This window comes from Ictidomys tridecemlineatus, chromosome 8 (assembly GCF_052094955.1).
Source record: "Ictidomys tridecemlineatus isolate mIctTri1 chromosome 8, mIctTri1.hap1, whole genome shotgun sequence".
Classification (NCBI taxonomy): domain Eukaryota; kingdom Metazoa; phylum Chordata; class Mammalia; order Rodentia; family Sciuridae; genus Ictidomys; species Ictidomys tridecemlineatus.
The window spans coordinates 80,769,248-80,786,640 of record NC_135484.1 but is presented as its reverse complement, the minus strand read 5'-3'; the positions used below and the strand labels follow the sequence as shown (position 1 = coordinate 80,786,640).

The window sequence follows — 17,393 nt, the reverse complement described above, 5'->3', positions numbered from 1 at the left end:
TCCTCCTCCCCACTGAGATAACCACTTCCTCATTTTTTCCACAGTTTGACCCTCAGCATGGCATCCATGAGCATGAAGGCTTAGGTTTTTCTGAGTTTGGGATTCACACATGTGTGAACACAGATGTGTGTGTGTGTGTGTGTGTGTGTGTGTGTGTGTGTGTGTTATTTTATTATTTTTTGGATTTATGTACCGGGGATTGGAACCCAGGCCTTGAGTGTACTGGGCAAATGCTCTCCCATTGAGCGGCACTCTTAGCACCAGATTTGTGTTATTGTCTCTGGCGGATTCTTCTTATTCTTAGTTATTGATGGACCTTTATTTTATTTTTATGCACTTCTGAGAATCAAACCCAGTGCCTCACATAGGCTAGGCAAGTTCTCTCTGATGAGCTACAGACCCAGCCCCTGTTTCTAGCTTCTTCTTTTTTTTTTTAAATTTTTCTTAAATAAATGACAGCAGAATGCATTATAATTCTTATTACACATATAGAGCACAATTTTTCATCTCTGGTTGTTTAGAAAGTATGTTCACACCGATTTTTGTCTTGATTCATGTACTTTGAATAATGATGTCCATCACATTCCACCATCCTTGCTAACCTCCTGCCCGCTCCCTTTCCCTCCCACCCCTCTGCCCTATCTAGATTTCATCTATCCTTCTCATGTTCCCCTCAATATTTCATCCTTCAATGAGAGAATAGACTTTCCTCTTAGCAGCCATTGATCCTTCTCTAAAATAGACCATATATTATGCCACATCAAGGAAGAGATCAAAAAAATTTTAGAAGTGAATGAGAATACACATACAACATATTGAAATCTCTGGGACACTATGAAAGCAGTTCTAAGAGGAAGGTTCATTTCATGGAGTTCATTCCTTAAAAGAAGAAAAAGTCAACAAATAAATGACTTAACAGATATTCCATTGTAGTACTCAAACAGAGGTTTTATCTGTGCTGACAAAAAGTTTCCAGTCACATCTCCTGTCATATTCTCTTGGAGGAATCACACCTACATGATCATCATTCCTGGCTCACCTCATTTTCTGCCCTTTAGCATCTCCTCCCACCATGTTACTCTTTCCTTTGGAGTTCTTTCATAACCCCTATAGCTTGCACTCTGTGTTGCCATTATTGAATTGCTTTCTTGTCTCAATATGAGAATCCTTAATTTGAAAACTTAAAATCCAAAATGTTCCAAATCCAAAAAATTTTGAGCATTGACATGATACCACCAGGGAAAATTCCACACCTGACTTCCTATGACATGTTACATTCAAAACACAAGCACATTAAAAATATCAAATTACTTCCAGACAGTATATGAAGTATATGTGAAATGTAAATTAATTTTTTTTTCTGAAGAAAAACTTGAATTCTGAAATACTGGTCCCAACCATTTTATAAAATATTCAACTTGTACTCAAAATACTTATGGGCAGGGATTTCATCCTATTCATCTTTGTATCCCCAGAGTCTACCATTAAGATAGGCACATGATGGTACCCAGGGAGTGTTTGTGAAAGGAAAGAAAAGAGGAAGAGAAAAGAACAAGACAGACACACATAAATTTTTGAAGCTGACTACTCATATCTGAGTTAGTCCTTATCCCTCAGCCCTGTTTTTCACTTCATGATCTCTTTTATTAATAACTTAATTACTGGTTTGTATTGTTTTGTCAAGAATTTTCATGATGCAGGTCCAGATTTAAATGATACATTTTCTTCTTAAATATACCTGAAAGGAATTTCTAGCCTTAGAGTATTAGAATATTATAGTATAAAATTGGGAAACATCTTTATGGGTCAGGGTTTTGGTCCCATGATTAAGGGTACAGATACTGAGAAAACTGTTGGAATGCAAGATAAAGCTATTTAAAGTTGACTCAGGAGATCTGTGAGAAGAGAGAAATTGAATGTCATATATTAGAAATTCCCTATTCTTCATATGCAGAAATCAGAGAATTAAAATTGATGTGGCATAGATCATAACATCATAACCACCAATCTACTTAATTCAGTAACCAAAAAAAGTGATAAATTGAAGTCAAACCACAGGATGTTTTTCCAGAGAAATGTGCAAATACAAAATTTTAAAGTATGTGAGATTTAATGTATGGTGTTATTGGGTTAGGCACTAAAAGGTCACATGACTTAGGATTCAGAACTCATTTTTACTGACTCACCTCTAGAAGAGATTTGAACGTTTATCCATCTCACCTTAATCAGAAACTAGAAAAGGTAAAGAAATCAAGATAGCATTTATGTAAAATGCCATGCTATTTTTAGAAGGTTGGAGGACATTTTGCAGTTGTTTATATCCCATAAGACTGTGTTTAACTCAGTTACAAGAAGATCAGGGCCTTCCAATATCAGAAAGGCTTTAAAATAATCATCTCACATTTAGATCCCCTAGTACTACACTTCTTTATACAAAAGAAATTCTCTGCTGTCTCAGTTTATGAAGGGCTTTCTTGATAGGAAAAGGTACATAATTGATTATTATTTGATTTTTACACATCTCTAGAGGAATAATTGAGAGTAAACTTGAAATATTTTCAATAATTGACCTCAATAATATGGTAGCATTCTTAGAGGTGCAGTGTACCTTGAGTGTGAGAACTATTTTTTTTTTTCACTTTAGGTAAAAACATGATAATGATGATGGTTATAAAAGATAATAGATAATGTTTATTTGAATGAATGTGCTCCTGTGCTGTTTTAAATATGTAATCTAATCCTCTCAGTAACCCACCAAAGTAGTTGCTGTTATTATTTCCAAATTTTAGAGGAGGAAAATGAGGTTTAGAGAACTTAGAAATACCTTACCCAGATGACAAAGCTAGTCAGTTACAGATCTGAGATTTAATAAGCAATAAGTATGCGTGACAGTATTCCAGTGGAATGAATCTGGAATACTGTCGATTTAATGCATACTCATTGCTTATTAAATTCCAGTTCAGTCATTTATATTCTTTGGCTTTCCTATGTACATATATGTATATACCACAGTGAACCTCAGCAACGTGTATATCCATGACTGGGATCCTAATTAGAATACGATATATTGCATGCTTGTATAAATATTTTAAAAATAGATCATAGATTATACTGTCATGTGCAACTAAAGAACAAATAATTTTTAAAAAAAAAATTGACAGTATTCTTTTACAAAGAAGCTTGCTTAGTAAGATTTTATTTTCTCAAAGATGTCAGTTACTGACTCAGCCATTTATATCTCCGTTGAGAGTCTTTGTCCATATTTTTGTCAACAAATGCAGATCATTCTCTCCTTTCTGTGACTCTTGCCCAAACTCTTCTTGACCATAGGCCTTCTTATTCAGTCTACTTGTTTTGCTATCATTTTTTCCTATAAATTCAGCTCTAAGAAGCAGATTTAAGAAAGCAGGTAAAATTGGTTAATGATAAGATCATTAAACAATTTACGTAATGAAAAATAGGTTTTTGAAAACTTTTATTTGATGTATATATTTCTTTCATGAATAGTTTAATGTGCACAACCTTGCCTACTTGCTGAACCTACTTCCCATAGAAACAAAACAAAATGAGAATCCAAATATTAGTAGTTTAAATAGTATAGTTATTTTATTTTATTTTTAATGGATTTTATTTTTTTAAATACACGACAGTGGAATGCATTATAATTCTTATTACACATATAGAGCACAATTTTTCATATGTATATAAAGTATGTTCATGCCAGTTCATGCCTTTATACATGTACTTTGTGGGGATTTTTGCATTATAATTCTTATTACACACATATACTACAATTTTTCATATCTCTGTTTGTATATAAAGTAGATTTTTAAATTTTAGTTACCCCACAAATTAAACAAAATCCCCTTAGGACTAATTCCTAGGAGTCTACATTTTAGGCAGGTAGCTTTGCTTTTTATCTGTATAAAGCAAAACAGATTAATGTCCATGAAGTCCTTTTTATTCTTTTTTTTCTAATACTTTGATCAAAAGATAATTCACCAATCCATACCCCTCACTTCCTTTGTGCTCTGGCTCACAATTCATCACCAGGAAATCTCCCCTAATTAACTGCACTATGCTTTGACCAGAGCTTTATACTTCCTCACTATGGGACTAGCACCCAGGTTGTGGGGAGATAGAAAGGATATAATACAACCTTTGTAATAGACAAAGTATAAATCAATGTGTGCTTCTATTGTAATCATAAGCTTATTGATTTCTTATGTATATAAATCTGCACATGATTCTCTGCTGTGTCCTTGAGCACTGTTGCAAGCATGGTCAGGTACAATAAGTGCTAGCCCCTGGTGAGCCCTGCTTGTTAGTTTTTTTGAGCTTTCTCCTGTGCTTCTGAAGCTGCAAGCTGCTTAGTGAATGGCTCAGACAGAGTTAATACCCCTAGATTCATCCCCCTAGAATACTAGACTAAAATCTACTGCCTTCTCTGCCTTCTACCAAATAAAAAAGGACAATTTATTAAAAGTCAAGAATAAGTTTCCCACTTAATTATCATGGTGGCAACTGACCTTTTCCTTAAAGGATTGTGTTGAATTCATTCTTTTAGAAGACAACTAATTTTGGTGGGATCTTACTTAATGCTTTTGTCCAGAAAAATATGGCACATAGGAAACTGAGCTAATGGTATATTATAATCAGTGAACATTTAATTTAACATTTAGATTATGTGGCTATACTCTTTGACTTAATTTTCTCCTCTGTAACATTCTAATTTTTGCCTTCTCCTCTTGCTTTTGGAGCAAAAAGGAAAATGTGTATCTGCTCCTTCCACAGCAGCAAGCTTATTTCTTAACAGGCCAGACTCCACCTCTGCATGCCGTTGGCTTGCATGAATAAGTTATTAAATCATTGGATTAATATATTTCCATATCTTATAGCATGAAATATAAACATCCCAACTAAAAACTAAACCTCAAATACATAGTACCTTTTGTTACATTTTCTGCTGACAAAGAATGTGACATTCTTTTTTTCCCTTTAGATATCTCTTATCTATTTTATGTCAGAAATAGCCTAAGGAGGCACCTTTTCAAGGCTAAAATACTTTAAAAATTTCTTCTGTGTCTGGATGAACTCTCATGGTTTCCATTTCAGCAGAACAAAATGGAAGAGGGGAACGCTGACATGGAAGAAGGTGCAGGCATCCCTGTTGGGTATATTGGGTATACTGAGCTGCATATTGCCCTTCAGAATATGACCCTTTATATCTATGGGTGAACCAGATTGCTTATCTGATGATGGCTGCCACTAATTAACTTTTCCAGGAGCCCCACCCAGTTACTTGCACCTTAAACTTAGCCCAAAAGGTGACTGGAGAATGTGAAAATTTTGCTTCATCCATTCTTACCTTGAACAAAACTGGGGTCATATTGATGAAGAAGAAAAATTGAATATGGCCTAAGCAATTAGCACTGTCTCCTTCAAGGATAGTAAGTCTCCACTAAAATGTCAAGTTAACTTTCACTGAATTACAATTAGAACAATAATGAGGAATTAGTATCATGTGTCTGTAGCTGAACTTTAGAATTTACATTTTGAAGTATAATTTAATATATAAATAAAAATTAATATTTTACACTCTTTAAAAAATATTTGGACATTTTTACTTTCTCAAGATGATTCAAGAACAAGAACAATAAAAATAAATAAATAAATGTTTTGATTTTGAAAATGTTTTTTAAAAAATTTAGTTGAGGGCTGGGGATGTGGCTCAAGCGGTAGCACGTTTGCCTGGCGTGCGTGCGGCCCGGGTTCGATCCTCAGCACCACATACCAACAAAGATGTTGTGTCCGCCGAGAACTAAAAAATAAATATTTTTTAAAAAAATTCTCTCTCTCTCTCTCTCACTCTCTCTCCTCTCTCACTCTCTCTTTAAAAAAAAAAAAATTTAGTTGACTGCATGACCAATGTGATTCTGCAACCTGTATACTCAGAATAATGAGAAATTATATCCCATCTGATTCAAATGTATGATATGTCAAGGTCATTGTACTATCATCTGTAACTAATTAAAAAATAAAAAATATGATTATTAAGCTAAAGAAAAAAATTAGTGTTTTGTTTTGTTTACTACTGAAGCATTTCCTCATCTGAAGACTCCCATTAGGTAAAATGGGATCAGATAATGAGAAGTAGCCATGATATAGAAGCTTCCTCTCAAAACTCATTCATAATGAAAGACTTAGGTGGAAGGTGTACTGACAGCATTGTGTCAGATCAAAGCAACCCGTGTGTGTACAAAGGTTCATTTAGTTCTCTGGCAGAGTGTTCAGGCAGAACACCTGGGTGTTTTCCAGGTAAGTCTGTTCCACATGTATTGGGAATTTTCTTCCTAAAACCATTTATTCTAGCTTTCATTCTGCTTGTGTCACAATTCAGCAAGTGTGTGAGCATATGATTAAACAGAAGAGGCAGCTGCCAGAATAAAGAAATTTGGGAACTAGAGGAAAGATCTTCCCTACAGATATGCCATTTTAGTCTTGTTGAGAGGGAGGACTGCTAAGACATGTATGTGCCTTCCTGTCTTGTCCCTAAAAAATGGAGTTGGGAATGGAGTTAGTTTCAAATTAATATTCTGTAAGCTGTTGATATTTTGAAGCCAAAAAGTTAATCAACTTACTTATAATAATAGGCATTTTAGGATATATTTGGAACCCAATACAGATAAATTCTGGTAAGAGAAAAAAGTATGGAAGAGCATAAAGAAATGGAACACTGCAGCTGGAACCCCAATCCACTTGCTACACATGCTCAAAGTGGGATCCTCAAAGCAAAGGGCAAGATGCTAAGACCCACTCTACCTATTTTACACCTTGTCTTAAAATGAACTGGGATATCCTGTCTTTATCAAAATGGAAATCAGTTGTTATTTTTTGATTGGTATAGTTTAGGAATTCTTTACTATTTATGAAATTGTTTTATACATGAGAATCATTATCAACTAGAAATAACCTAAATAACTTTGAAAAAAGTATCCATTTGATTCACAAAACTCCACTGTAAATTAAAGCCCTAACAAATTTAGGTGCATAATATATACAGTTGTTAACTGTAGTTACCATGATGTGCAATAGAAGTCTTTAACTTATTCTTCTTATCTAACTGAAATTGTGACCTGTAACTAACGTATACCCAATCTTCCCATCTAAAAGCCTCTGAAAATCAATGTTTTATTCTGTTTCTATGAGTTTAGCTTTTTTTTTTTTTTTAAGATTACGCATGTAAGTGAGAACATTCAGTATCTGTCTTTAAGTTAAAGTGACATGATGTATTTCGGTTAACATGTTGTCCATCAGCTTCATTCACGTTGTCTCAAATGACAGAATTTCCTTTTGTTTTAGAACTGACTAGTGGTCCTTGAAATACATTTCACATTTACTTTATTAGTTCATCCATTGTTGGACATACAGGTTGATTCCCTATCTTGACTACAATGAATAATGCTGCACTGAATGTAAGTACAGGGGTCCCGTCAACATCCTGATTGCATTTCCCCCCCCCTCTCTCTCTCTCTACACACACACACACACAGTGGTGGTATTGCTGATTTATATGTTGGTTCTATTTTAAATTTTTGAGGAACTTTTCCACAAATGGCCGCACTAATCTGCTTGTCCACCAATAATGTAGAAGGGTTACCTTTTCTTCAAACTCTAATCCACACTTATTATCTCTAGACTTTTTCATCAAAAAGGTAGCCAACCTAACAGTTGTGAGGTAATATCTTGTAGTAGTTTTAACTTGCAGTTCCTTGATGATTACACCTTTTGGCCATTTATGTATCTTCCTTTAAGAAATTACTATTTTAAAATCATTTTATATTTTCTTAACTTTTGAGTTATTTGTGTTCCTTACATATTTTGGATACTTACCCCTTATTAAGTACATTGTTTGCAGATATGTTTTCCCATTCTGTAAGTTGACTCTTCACTCTTTTGATGATTAAATAGATTATGCAGAGGCTTTTTAGTTAAACAAAATCCATTTGACTATTTTTCTCTTCTGACCTATGCTTTTGGGGATTTATCTAAAAAGAATCATTGCACAGGCCAGTGTTAACAGATCTTTGCCCCTATGTTTTATTCTAGTAGTTTTTAGTTTCAAGTCTGACACTTAAATCTCTTACCATTTTGAGTTGAATTTTGTAAATGGTGGAAGATGAGGGTCTAAATTCATTCTTCCACGTGGGATACCTACTTTTCCCAGCACTGCTTATTAAAGAGACTGCTCTTTTTCCATTATGTGCTCTTGGCAACTTTGTGGAAAATTAACTGATCATAGATGAGTGGGCTTTTTTCTAGGATCTCTATTATATTCCACTGGTCAATTGTCTCTATTCCAGTGCCATGCTATTTTGATTACTGTGGCTTCATAGTGTATTTTGAAGACAGGTAGTGTAAGACCTCCTGCTTTGTTCTTTTTGTTCAAGATGGCTTTGGCATTCAGAGTCTTTTATGATTTCATACAAATTTTAGAATGTTTTTTTCTATTTCTGTTAAAAGTATCCCTGAAATTTTTATATGAATTGCATTGAATTTGTAGATTGGTTTCAGTGTTATGGACATTGTAATATTAATTCTTTCAATCTGCAAATACAGTATATTTTTCCATTTATTTCTGTCTATAATTTCTTTCATGAACATTTTATAGTATTCAATCTAAAGAGCTTTTGCCTCCTTCACTAAATTTATTTCTAAGTACTTTGGGAATTTTTATAGTTATTGTGAATGATGTTTTCTTTTTTATTAGTACATTATTGACATACATAATGTTGGAGTTCATTTTGAGAAAATCATACAAGCTTAAAATATAATTTGCTCTACCTCAGTACCTGGTACTTCCCCTTTCCCTCCCTTCTTTCTTTCCCTTGTTCCTCTTACTCTATTCTACTTGTCTTCCTTCAATTTATTTATACTTTTTTAAAATTAGTGCTTTATAGATATAAAGGTGAAGTTCACTATGGTATATTCATATATGTACAGAGCAAAAATTGGTCAGTTTCATTCCAGTGTTCCTCTCTTTTCCCCTCCTTTGTCCCTCCCACTTATATCCTTCCTATGTTCCACTGATCTCCTTTCAATATTCATGGGGGCCTCCTACCCTTTTTTCTCCATCATTTTGATCTATATTCTGTAAATAAAATTATTCAACCCTTAACTTCCTGTATGATTTCACTTAGGCATAATGTTCTCCAGTTTCATCCATTCAGCAGCAGATATCATAATTTAATTCTTTATAGCTGAGTAAAACTCTATTGTGAATATATACCACATTTCCTTTATCCATTCATCTGTCAATGGATACCTGGACTGGCTATTATGAGTTATGCTGCTATAAGCATTGATGTGACTACATCACTATAACATACAGGATAAATACCGAGGTGTGGAATAGCCAAATCACATGGTGGTTTCATTCCTCCTGTTTTGAGAAATTGCCACACTGCTTTCCAAAGTGGTTGTACTAATTTTCAGTCCCACCAACAATATATTAATATATCTTTTATCCCACAACCTTGTCACCATTTATTATTATTTGTATTTTTGATAATTGCCATTCTTACTGTAGTGAGATAAACTCACAATATAGTTTTAATCTGCATTTCCCTGATTACTAGGGATGTTGAACATTTATATATATTTTTTTTTTTGAGAAATCTATGTTTAGTTCTTTTTCCCATTTATGGATTGGAACTTTATTTGGGGGGTGTTAATATTTTTGAGTTCTCTATATATTTTGATTATTAGTTTCCTGGGGAGCAGCTGGCAAAGATCTTCTTCCATCCTTTAGGCTCTCTCTTTACCTTCTTAATTGTTTCCTTTTCTGTGCAAAACCTTTTCAATCTGATGCCCTCTCACTTATTGATTCTTGATTTTTATGTCTTGAACTCAAGGGATCCTGTTAAGGAAGTCATTGTCTGTGTCTTTATGATGGAGTGTTGACCCTGTAAATTTTTTCTAGCAGTTGCATAGTTTCTGGTCTAACGCCTAGGTCTTTGATCCACTTTCAGTTCACTTTTGTGCAGGATGAGAGACAGAGGTCAACTTTCATTCTTCTACATATGTATATCCAGTTTTCCAAGAACTGTTTAAAAAGGCTATCTTTTCTCCAATGTATGTTTTGGGCAATTTTATTAAGTATCAGATGACTATAACTATGTGGAATTGTTTCTGTGTCTACTTTTCCATTGGTATTCATGTTTGCTTTGATGCCAATACCATACTTTTTTTTGTTACTATAGCTCTGTAGTATAATTTGAGATGTGGTATTGTGATGCCTCCAGCACCACTCTACTTGCTGAGGATTGCCTTGGCTACTCTGTGTCTATAACTCTTCCAAATACATTTTAGAACTTTTTTTTTTCCTACAAAGAATGTCATTGGTATTTTGATGGTGATTGCATTGAATCTGTATAATGCTTTTATTATTATGGCCATTTTGACAATTTTAATTCTATCTAAGAACATGGGAGATCTTTCCATCTTGTAAGATAATTAGTTTCTTTCTTCAGTATTTAATAATTTTCATTGTAGAAGTATTCCATTTTTCTTTAATTTGGTAGAATTCAGCAGTGAAGAAATCAGCTTCTGGGATTTTTTTTTTTTTAAAGAGAGAGAGAGAGAAGAGAGAGAGAGAGAATTTTCCAACATTTATTTTTTAGTTTTCGGCGGACACAACAACTTTGTTTATATGTGGTGCTGAGGATCGAACCCGGCCCTATGCATGACAGGCAAGCGCGCTACCGCTCAAGCCACATCCCCAGGCCCTTCTGGGATGTTTTTTGATGGGAAACTTACCTAGTTCAGTCTCACTATTTATTATTGGCCTATTCTAATGTTTTTATTTCTTCATAAAAATTCATTCTTAGTGGTTGTTTGTGTCTGGGGATTTATCTGTTTTTTTTCCTAAATTAAATAATTTGTTGGTGTATAAATGTTCATGTAATTTCTTATGCTTCCTCTTTCATTTTTTTAAATTTATTTGAGTTTTTACTTTTTTTTCTTAGCCTGCCAAAAGGTTTGTTGTTTTTATTTTTAAAAAATATGAATTCTTAATTTCATTGATATTTTCTGTTTTTTTTTTTTGGTCTGTTTCTTTTATGTTCATTTTGATACTTATTTTTTCCTTCCTTTTACTGTGGGTTTAGTTTATTCTTTTTCTGAGTCTTTGAGGTATGAAGTTATGTTGTTTATTTGAAATCTTAAATTTTAATATAAACATTAATTGCTACATACTTTCTCTTAGAGCTTTTAATACATCCCCTTTTTGGTTTATTGTGTTTTCATTTTATTTGCCTAAACATATATTTTAATGTCTTCTTTTTAGATTTATAGTTAAGGAACCTGCTTATTTTCTATTATTGATGAATTTCCTAGTTTCCTACCATTCTAGTGGGAAAATATACTTGATATGACTTTAATCTTAAATTTGTTACATCTTGTTTTGTAGGCTAAAGTATGATCTTTCCTAGAGAAAGCCTTGTATTCACTTCAGAAGAATGAATGTTCTGTTGCTGTTGGATTGAATGTTTTAAGTCAGTCTGTTAGGTACATTTACTGTATAGTTAAAGTCCAGTGTTTTCATATTTATTTTGAATCTGGATTATTTATCCATTGTTTAAAGCTGGATATTGATATCTCTTACTAATACTGTATTCAAGTCTATCTCTTTAGAACTCTTAGAATTTGCTTCATATATTTACTTAGGTGCTTCAGTGGTGGATGCAAATGTACTTACAGTTCTGAATAACCCTTTATCTTTATGTAATGACCTTCTTTGTCTAATTTTACAGGTTTGATTTAAAATATTTTTGGTTGAGTTTTTATGTAGTCATACTATCCATCTTTTGGTTTCCATTTGCATGTTATATCTTTTTCATCCCTTCACTTTCAGTGTATATATGTACTTAATGGTAAAGTCAGTCTCCTCTAGACAGCATTTACTTGGTATTTGTTTGTTTGTTTGTTTTATTCATTTAGTCTCTCTGACTTTTGATTGGAGACATTAATGTATTTATATTCAGCATAATTACTGATAGTAAGAACTTTGTGCTTCCATTTTGTTCTTATCTGGTTGTTTTATAGATCCTTTGTTCCTTTCTTCCTTTCTTACTGTCTCTTGTGTGATTAGATATGAAGTGGTTATAAAAAGTCATAGAGTCTTATAGCTTATAAAATAAGCTGTTTTAACCTGAAAATAGCTTATCTTTGGTCTTATAAAAATTCTGCAATTTTATTCCAATTCCCACAATTTATATTTTTGGTGTCATAGTTTATATTTTCTAAACTGTGTATCCATTAACAAGTTATTTAGATATTATTATTTTAAATATTTTTCTTTTAACCTTTATATTGAATATATAAGCAATTCACATGTCAGTCACCTTTATAGCATTAGAATATTTTGAATTTGTGCACTTTTATACCACTGAGTTTTATACTTTCATATTACTAGATAACATCCTTTTCTTTTAACTTGAAGAATTTCCTTTAGCATTGATTGTAAGAGAATTCAGATGGTGATGAACTCTTTCCTTTGTCAAATAAATTGTTCTTGGTTGGAATTCTTTTTTTCCTTTAGTACATTGAATATACTCCTTGCTTATATTGGTTCTACATATATGTGATAAGCTTCTCTTGCTGCTTTCAAAATCCTCTTTGTCTTTACTTTTAGCCATTTGATTAAAGTTTGTCTTGGTGCACTTTTGTTTGGAATCAGTGAGAATTCAGACTTGTCTTTCCTGCACCTGGATGTTTATATACTTACCTAAATTTGGAGAGATTTTTAGCTATTAATTATTTGCATATGCTTTCTGTTCATTTGTCCTTCTCTTCCCCTTTTCTCACTCCTTTGACTTGATTTACTCTGTTGACAATATCCCATAATCATACTCAACTTCTTCATTTATTTGCATTCTCTTTTTATATTTACAGTAAATTTTTCTTTTGTCTGATGAGTTCTATTAACACTATCAACTGCATTTTTTATTTCATTCATTTTATTTTTCAGCTTCAATTTTTCTTTATGTTTTAAAAAACAATTTCAGTTTATCTGCTTGATTTTTCATTTTGGTCATTCATTGTTTCTTGATTTTGTTGAACTATTTCTCTGAGCTTCTTTAAAATAATTATTTTGAATTCTTCATCACACATTTTGTAAATCTTCACTTCTTTGGGATAAGCTACTGGGACATTATTATGTCTTTTTTTAGGGATATGTCTCCTTAATTTTTCACATTTTTTATTGCCTTACATTGTTATCATGCATTTGATAGAACAGTCATCTCTAACTTTACAGGCCAATTTTGGTGTGGGAAGGCCTTCCCCTTTGTGCCATGGAGTAGGAGGATATTTTCTGGGTGGGGTAGTGGTTCCAACACCAGTGACAGCACAGCTTTGTAGTCTTGCAGCTCTGCTGATGAGATCAGTCTTGATGAATATTCTGAGATCCTTATTGAGTGGCATCTTTTGTGGTAATGTCTACTATGGTACTTCCAAACTCTTTTCTTCCACCAGGAAAGTCTGCTGAGGTTTTCTCAAGGTTTTCTCAGCACAAGAGTGATGACTAGAAAGCATCCATAGACCTGAGCCTTGAAACATAGGGACATATTGAGGGACTGTTACTGTGATACCTCAGCCAGTGATGGCACTGGTTCTTGGTACACCCACTGCTGCATTGGTAACAGTATGCAAGGCATGAATACTTGTGAAACAGGAAACTGAGAATGGGAGCACTGTCATGGTCAGAGTTGTAGTGTTCCAGGGTTAGTGCAGGGCATAGTTCTGTATGGTATCTGAGCTAATGTCCAAAACATAGGCACTTTCAAAGACCATGGCTCTGGATCCCAGAGTGCAAACTCTCTTGCTATAGGAGGGACTTTGTCTAAGATGTGAGAGATTTCATTGTAGCCACAGAGAACATATCTGGAGTATCCATGCTCACAGGTAGTCTGCGGCTTGTAGTTGGAATAGGTGATGGCTCAGTTCTAAAGTGGCATAATAGTGGCTACTTTTTGAGGGAAGATGTGTGTGCAGAGGGGAGTTAGTTCCTATTACTAAGCTTTAAAGAAACTATTTATTTTCAATGATAAAGGTATATTTGTTTACCAGACCACCTTTTTGAAGTGTAAATTCCCCTGAATCTAAAAGAATGTTCTTTCATTTCTGTACTATCACAGTGAATATATTTGGTAAATGTTTCTAACACATTTCTTTCTTTTATCTCAATGGTAATGGACTTTTAATGAACAAATGAAATGTATAAGAAAAAAAATGTCCCTGGTTATGATCAGTAGACTTGATGTTCTAATTAGTCTACTTCTCAGAAGCCCAGTTTTCTTGCCTGTAGAATGTTGATAAGCATTCTGTTTACCTCACAGGGCTTCTGGCATATTTCTTAATTAGTAAGCAAATAATAAAGCTACCTTCTGCTTTTGCACTGATACTGCTATTGTTTCATGTTATGCTTACCATTGCCCACTTTTTTAGGCCTTCCTTTTATTTTCCTTATATTTAGGCCAAATAAATTTTATAAGGTACAATCATGTTTCTTTTCATGTCCATGTACCTGTTTTGGTATAATGCTGCTCCTCTCTGCCTTGCATACACTTAGCATGAGACCACATCTAGTCACTTAATGATCATAACTCTACCTGCTCTGGAAGTGAATTTTTCATCCAAACATGGCCCTAAAATCCTACTCCCAAATATCCTCATATTACCATTGGCAGAAGTATCATGTATTGGAAATCTTTGAGAAAATATTGACTTCAACATTCAATATTGTTATGTGTAAGGTTCTATGCCAAGTATTCTCAGATAATCTGAGTAATTAATTACAAGTTTAGTGTTCCTTATCCAAAATTCTTGGGACCAGAAATATTTCCTATTTCAGATGTTTTCAGATTTCCAAGTATTTGCATATACTCAATGAGATATCTTGGGGATGGAACCCAAGTCTAAACACAGAATCGATTTGTGTTTCATATACACCCTATGCAATTATAAAAGTAATTTTACACAGTATTTGTAGTGCACCTACATTTTGTGTACAACCAGAAACAAAGTCAGGTATAGAATTTTCTACTTGTGGGTATTATGTGGACACTCAAAAGTTCTGGATTTTAGAACATTTGGATTAAGGGATTTGGGGTTTTAGGGATGCTCAATGTGTATAGCAGTTCAGAGAAAAAACTTGAAGCTTTATAAATTGTCCAGGGAAAAATAAGTCATTAGTCATTCATTATGATTATAAAGTCTTTGAAAATAAGAAATTTTCTTCTTTGTTCTCCTCTCCTCCACCAATCAAAGGGAGAAGAAGACAGAAAATGTTAAATAAATCCAAAACTTGTACTTTTTCTGAAAATATTTTTTGGCATCTTAATGAACTAATCTAATCACTTTTTTTTGTGGACCACGATAAATTTAATTAAGCCAGAACATCTCAAAATACCAATTATGAAAATTACATAGGTAATAAGACTATCAACTGGACTTGAATTAATGATTTTATTTTCCTTTAAAATGCTTTTTCTTTTATTTATTTTTATTAATAGTGAATTATACATAGTATTGGGGTATATTTTTACTTAATCTTGTAAGCATAGAATATAATTTTCTCAACTTCAGTCCCCAATACGTTCCTTTTCCTTTCCTTCCTCTCTCCCCATTTTCCTTCTGGTCTTTGTTCTATTTATATTGTTTTTAATTAGTGATTCATAGATATAAATCAATGTGGAATTCACTGTGGTGTATTCACGTATGTACATAGCATAATTTCATTCCACCCTTCCTCTTTTTCCTGTCCCTTCTCCTTCCCCATCAATCCCTATTTTTTAATATATTTTGTTATTTATTTGTAGGTACAAGCCAGTTACGATGTGACACGCTATGAAAATATTTTCTCCTTGTTCTGGGTTCTAGAGCAGCTTCTTCAAATGGAAACCAAAGACCACACTGCCAATATAAGGCATGATGACCCGGAAATCAAGAAATTTCTTCAGAACCATGATGAAACTATCTTCCAGCTCTCTGATGCATTTCCTCTGTTTACTTTTTATTTATGGAGACTGGGCATTCTCTTGAACTCAGCAGAGATAGAAATTGTTGAAAATAACTCAATTCCCTAATGATTTACAAATATCAGAAGATCTTGTGCATAAATATTTTCAAGAATATTTTAAATGAATGTTTTTAAATTGATATCTAAATGTAATCATTAATTCAATTTAAAGGTTAGTCTTCAATTGTGGATAAATAGATTATGAGTCATCTTTCTATATTAAAATCAGTCTGTTCAGGTGAGACTACTTGCCTCATTCCCATGTAATTGTATCTTATGTCACTCAATATAGTCTAGCTCTATTATTCTCAAAAATGGACCTTTAATTATCTTTCTCATAACAAATATTTGTGAAAGATTTTCATATAATAGATTCTAAAAGATAATGAAGGAGATCTTAGAATTTTGTGGCTTTATCAATACAAAGTGTTTAAAACAATTAGTTATAAATGCAGTTTTTAAAACATATTTTCTTACATAACTGTGCTTATATCTCTTATGTCACCATAGAGGGTACTTGCAAAGAAGGAGGAAATTTTTTAATATTTGGAAAACTTGGAGCATTTAATTTTGTATAATGAACATATTCGTCAAGTCTTTTTGAAAGTATTATTTAGTTCCTCAAAATATGCATTGTTTTTTTCTCAACAAATGCATGCTTTGATTGTTGATTGTGTTACAAAATTCCTATGATTATTTAAATGTAGTTAAGTTGTATATAATTAAGTTGTTAACGATGCTTCTATAAATTCTAAAATCCAACCAGAAAATATACTTTATACTTATATAAAAGTGTTGGTTGAATTTTTCAGTTATGCAATTTAATTGACTTCATTTCAATTATTAAAAGTACAACCAACAAGCTTAATAGAACACATTATATACTTTCTTATTGTGCAATTTGAAGTATACCAAATATAAATTTGCTTTATTAATTATATGTGATTTTTATTTTAATTGTAATTTTTAAATGCCATTGGTACTAAATAAAACCTTGCTAATTCCTTCTACAATATGTATAAAATTATATCATCTGCCAGAATCATGGGGGGAAGGGGGTGTCTAGCTTTCTTAAAAAAATAAAGACTTGGACTGAGGCTATAGCTCAGTGGTAGTACACTTGCCTAGCATGCACAAAGCCCTAAAACACTGTTAGATTTCTTGCAACAAGTCAAGCTTTGGTCTCTTCCATATGTGCTTATTCTCAGATCTAGGCTGACAGAGAAGCAGCTATTTAGAGGAAGCTCTTCTTATGGCAGTGACAGTTGAGCAGGATGAAAAAGGCTGGGCTGAGAAATATCACATTGTCACT

General features: G+C 33.1%; 1 protein-coding gene across 1 annotated transcript in view; it reads left to right on the top strand.

The window, feature by feature from the left end:
- Mei4 (meiotic double-stranded break formation protein 4) overlaps positions 1-17,122 on the top strand; it is a 174,035-nt gene extending 156,913 nt beyond the window's left edge. Inside the window, exon 5 of the mRNA XM_013358336.4 lies at positions 15,882-17,122. Coding sequence (XP_013213790.2) covers positions 15,882-16,148 — 267 coding nt within the window. The 3' untranslated portion in view covers positions 16,149-17,122. The remainder of the gene's footprint in view (positions 1-15,881) is intronic.
- Positions 17,123-17,393: the final 271 nt, after the last annotated feature.